Source organism: Lolium perenne, chromosome 3 (assembly GCF_019359855.2).
Source record: "Lolium perenne isolate Kyuss_39 chromosome 3, Kyuss_2.0, whole genome shotgun sequence".
Classification (NCBI taxonomy): domain Eukaryota; kingdom Viridiplantae; phylum Streptophyta; class Magnoliopsida; order Poales; family Poaceae; genus Lolium; species Lolium perenne.
The window spans coordinates 60,576,000-60,581,321 of record NC_067246.2 but is presented as its reverse complement, the minus strand read 5'-3'; the positions used below and the strand labels follow the sequence as shown (position 1 = coordinate 60,581,321).

At 49.1% G+C, this 5,322-nt stretch overlaps 1 protein-coding gene across 1 annotated transcript; it reads right to left on the bottom strand.

Annotated features, from left to right (window-relative positions):
• Positions 1–3,038: 3,038 nt before the first annotated feature.
• Positions 3,039–4,356, bottom strand: LOC127326095 (UDP-glucuronate:xylan alpha-glucuronosyltransferase 1-like). The gene is made up of 4 exons (XM_071827204.1): positions 4,302–4,356; positions 4,052–4,196; positions 3,302–3,945; positions 3,039–3,211 (listed from the first exon to the last, which is right to left on the bottom strand). The coding sequence occupies exons 1-4, from the start codon at positions 4,354–4,356 to the stop codon at positions 3,039–3,041; spliced, it is 1,017 nt and encodes a 338-aa protein (XP_071683305.1).
• Between the last annotated feature and the right edge of the window lie 966 nt (positions 4,357–5,322).

Genomic DNA, 5,322 nt, shown 5'->3' with positions numbered 1-5,322 from the left:
CTCGATCGGAGAACGTTGAACGAGATGGCGCGATCGAGAAAAAAAACAATGCCAGAGAGGCTGCCATCTGGGCCCTACATCCCTCGGCGGTGCGGATTTGCGTTGACTCGGCCGGCGAACCCGAGATTTCGAGATGCACCACGTCCCGGACCACCATACGCGACGTTTTGGCCGCTTTCGTCGGGCTAGGTGGCCTCAAAAACGAGAAAAAAAAAGTTTTGACATGCACCACGGAGGGACCAAAAATCGTCGGCCATGATACACCAGCAACCACGGCGCAACTTCAACTTCGTCGGCCATGGCAACTTTTCTTGTAGTGAGGGGATTGAAACCTAGACTAAACGTACACTACATCTTCTATTGGAGATGCTACACTTCATGACCTGCACACACATCAAAGGCTACAAGAAAGGGGTTAAGGTTAAAATATTGCCAACACTTTGAAAGTGAGGAATTTTAATATATGAGCTAAAATTCTAGGAATGGCCCTAGAATCTATGTATGAAAAAATAAAGGCAAACTAGAAGGAGAACACAGTGAACTGTGACCAAGTGATAAATGGCCAACAATAGTAAAAGTGACAGCATTTCACATTTAATTTCACTGAACCATGAAGGTAGGCAGGAAAATCTGACAACAGCAGTAAAGCAATGTTAGTAACCAGACCTGAAAACATGCGACTAAGCTCTATTGAATTCCAACAAAAGGCATAGAGAGAAATGGAAAGAATGTTGACATTACAATCAACTATATTATCAGTAATCATCAATGAAGATAAAAGCTTGAAGTCAGAGTAATAGTAACTATGCAATTGACAACAGTACCAAAACAAATATCTAGTATGAAATAAAATAGGCAAAATTGCAAGTCAAGTAAACAGCCGAGCTCATCCTCAAGGAGAGATGAACAAGGCATGGTTGAAACTTGAACTAGAGAGGGAGCCACAAGGAAGCAACTTAGTCATCAAATGCATGTATTGAGGTGTCAAGCCCAGGACATCAGTTCCTGAGGTTACAAATAGAGGAAAGCGACCAAGAAAGCCAACTAGAGACATTCTATCAATCTTTGACAAGCCATAACCAAATGTACCCTTGAACCATTGAAGAACCCAAGGCAAACCTCTAAATTCAGAGAAACATTTCCCAAACACTAGACTAACCACAAGTCAATATGGTTACATAGTAGGGATTTCTATTTTCGTGCCCCTGGTTCGTTAGTTGTACTCAGTTTTCCCCAGTCCCTTAGTTTTTCCTCAGTTTTCCCCTCCTCTAGTTTGAAACACGCACAAGTGCTGGAACGGCCGGTAGCCGTCAGGTCAGAGGCCTTGACCGTTAGTCTGACCGGGTGGGGCCGCACAGGGGCAGCTCCTCCCTGACCGTCTCATGCTGACGGGTAGGGTCAGGAGACACTTCGGAGCAGCCATCCATCTATCGCTGACGTGTGGGCCGTTTTATGTCATGATTTTATACGCGTTGCTGCCAATGACAAATGGGGCCGCTCTATAGGGCTGCCGCAGTCAATGACCAGTGGGGTCGTATATTTTTCAGGAAAGACATATATTACCGCTCTATGGGGCTGCCGCAACCAATGACCAGTGGGGTCATCTATTTATTTAGAGAAAATCATATATTGCCGCTCTGTGGGGCCTCCGCAGCCAATGACCAGTGGGGTCGTCTATTTTTCAGGAAAAGACACATATTGCCGCTCTGTGGGGCTGCCGCAGCCAATGACCAGTGGGGTCGTCTATTTATTTAGAGAGAAAAAATCATATATTGCCGCTCTGTGGGGCCTGCGCAGCCAATGACCAGTGGGGTCGTCTATTTTTCAGGAAAAGACACATATTGCCGCTCTGTGGGGCTGCCGCAGCCAATAACCAGTGGGGTCGTCTATTTATTTAGAGAGAAAAAATCATATATTGCCGCTCTGTGGGGCCTGCGCAGCCAATGACTAGTGGGGTCGTCTATTTTTCAGGAAAACTCACATATTGCCGCTCTGATATATGTCTTTAGAGAATATCATAGAGAGAAACAACAAGTTCGCTAATTAATTATTTTTAAGCTAGATCGGAGAACCGCTGGCAGCTCGTTCCCCACCGTCGGACGGAGCAGCCATCGCCGGCGCCTCGTCGCGCCGCCGGCTCTGTCCCCTGGCGGCGTCGGACGAACTGCGGCGCTGCACGTCAACCACGGCTCCAACACTTCTTTCGTCCGCACGCATTGTACCCACCGCAGGAAAGTCCACCGCAAGCAGATCCGCCGCCCACGACGACCGGGATTTGTTCCGCGCACCAATTGGTATAGCTTGGTAAGACCTCCGCTTCTGCTTCCCCCGCCCCCTAATCGATTCGGTTCCTGTAATTTATTGGAGTTTGCAGGTACGGAATAGTCCTCAATGTCTGGTCGTAGCGGGTACACCGGCGAGGGTGGCGATTCGATTATGTCGTGGCCACGTTCTACTTCTCCTACCTCGTCGGAAGTGCAGGTATCTAGCTTCAGCTCTCTGTACTACCGTTGAATTTGAAGTTCCGCCATGGCCTGTTGGAGTGATTTCAGTTGTTCTTTTTTCCATTATTGTTACAGTTAGCCAGGCAAGCCGATGATCCATGGTACATTGCATACCAAGATGAATCAACCCAGTGGTGTAGCCAGAGGATGGATTTGGAGGAGAAGGTGGCCAATTTAGGTGATGAATTGGCCCGTAAAAACCTGATGATATTCGAGCTAAAGCGTATTGTGGAGGAAGAAAACAAGAATTCAGAGCTTATTCGCAAGGAGAAGTTGAGAGTTGAGACAGATCTTGCCGTATTTGAGGGTGGATTTGGTAACCGCGTGTATACGTGAGCACGTATCCATTACCGTTGGATTCGTTTTGAGATTCTGACCTCACAAACGGACACCAAACGTCGTTAACCGGTGATGGGCATAGCGGCAGAGTACCATTAAAATATGGAAAAGCCTAGTTATCATCCGGGGACAGCGTTCCATTGGCCCCACCTGTCCACGGCCGCTCACGAGGTTCCTTATCCGGTCGCTACAACTCTACCTTCGTCTCCAACTCTCCAGCCTCTGCTCCTCCGCCACCATGTCCCGGTCTGACCCAGCCATCCTGATGCTCTGCGCAGCCACCATGGCGCCGCATGCGTACAGCTGCTCCGAGTGGAGGATCGTCGCGTACGCCTCCCGCCGCGGCGCCGACGACACGTACGATTCCCCTGTTCGGCCAATCACGCGCATAATTAGTAAGGGACTGCAACCATGAGATGAAATTGTGTGGCGCGCGCTGCCGCAGCTCAAGTACGTACCGAGTGCTTTGATCGGCATGGCGAGCTTGCAGGACCCGACGGGAAGCGCGAGCTTCCACCGGAGCTCGCCCACGTCTGGTCTGTAAACCCACACATCGCCGTCGCGTATGACCTCGTCTTTGCACCTGAACAGGTTTGGAGCCGGGAAGCACTGGCTCACCACGACCACGTGCACCGCCTTCTCCGATCTGCCCGCGATGGCGAGCCTCGCCGCCGCCAGCTGCAGGTGCAGCCGCGGCACGTCCTTGGACCAGCCTGTAGCGCCGCTGCACGGGAGATTCACCGCGACGACGTCGTACTCTAGTCCCTCCACGGCCGGCTCCGGCAGGTACGGGCACGTCGGCGCGGCGTACAGCTCCTCCTCGTCAATCCACGCCGGGTACAGGTGCTCCCAGGTGACGTTGCTCGAGACGCGCTCCAGGTGCACCGCGGAGACGGCCGCATTCCGCGGAAACAGCGTCCTCCACTGGTCCATCTCCTCCCCGTCGAAGTTCAGGAGCCCTACTCGTAACTGATCTTCTGCTCTAGAAACTTCTTGCACCGCCATGGAAATCCGCGACCAGTCGATCCTCACGTTCGACAAGTAACCCCAGTCCTTCTGACCGGCGTTCGTTGTCCACATCACCTTCGACGCTTCGGGGGACCTGTGTTTCCAGACAGGCAGATTGAGAATAAATCATCAATCTAATGTCACTCATCTCCAAGATCAGACACCAGGGTTGCCCTTAATATGTAAAATGTTTTGGTCACTGCGTTTTGTGTTCGTCGTCGCCATGGTGGATCGATGGCGAGTGGAGAAGGCCCATGAAGGAGCCGCACATGAGAACGAGGAGGACAAGCTTCACATAGAACATCTTGCCGCTGAGACAAGCTTCACATAGAACATCAAAATCATCTGCAATTGAATTAGTAGCAATTCTTACCGGAAATTGATTTCGTTTTTTTTGTATACTACCTATGTTAATTTACCCTCTGAGGATTACGAATAAATTCTGCAGACCTTGTACTCTCGAAAAAAAACATCTGCAGACCTTCCCTGTTATTTCCAGTTTCATGACCTGAAACTGAAAGTCAGGTATGCAATCTTCGCCCACTCTATGAACAAGTCATCAGGGACAGTTAGTACCATGCATACTCCTAACGGTCCAGGCTTTACATCTAGTACGCGTCGATTTCTCATCGTTATCGATGACTTATTTTAATTCGCAGTATCGCGGTTGCTTTCGCCAAATGATCTTTGACTCCATCCATCTCTTCTGACGTATTGTCCCTTTTCGCTTGTCTCTTCAGAGGCTGTCTCTTCAGAGGAACGAAAGGATAGGAGAGTTGCTCGTGATGCGTGGGGCTGTGGGCTCCACACAACTGCTGAGACAGATTCTGGTCACCAGGCTTCTTTTGTTTGATCAAGTGGTAGAAAATCTAGAACATGAACTTAAAGTGATGGGAAAGGAGAAAAGTAGATTCATCTGTGCAGTTTTATTAGGTGTCATCCCTGTCCTAGCAGTTATGTGGTTTTGGTAGACGATTTAGTATAGAATTGTTATTCAGTAGATGGCTCTAACCACTGTATTTTGTTGCGGCTCTAAGCACTGTATTTTGGTGTACAATTTCCTACTTGTGGTAAGTAATGCGCACGATAATTTTAGCATGCATGAACATTTTATAAAAGTGAAGGGATCCCAAAAGTGAAAGCATGTACCAGCCTCCGGATCAAATACATATCAATATCTTCCCAATCAAGTTGGGATAGAATTCAAATCATACATACGGATATACATGGACACATCAAGAACGTGGAGAAGCTTTTTTTGAGACGGAGGTAGTAGTTCGAACAATTTTATCCCAATTGGAAATTGAAAAATACAAATTTATCATAATTTATCCCAATTTGCGGCGTCGAACACGGCCGCGCAGCGATGGGCAAGAAAGGCCGGGACGACGGGCGGCTGAGGGGTGGTCATCTGCGCCATCCGCCGTTGAAGCGATGTTATCGGCGATGGCTTCAATGTTCGTGGCATCGA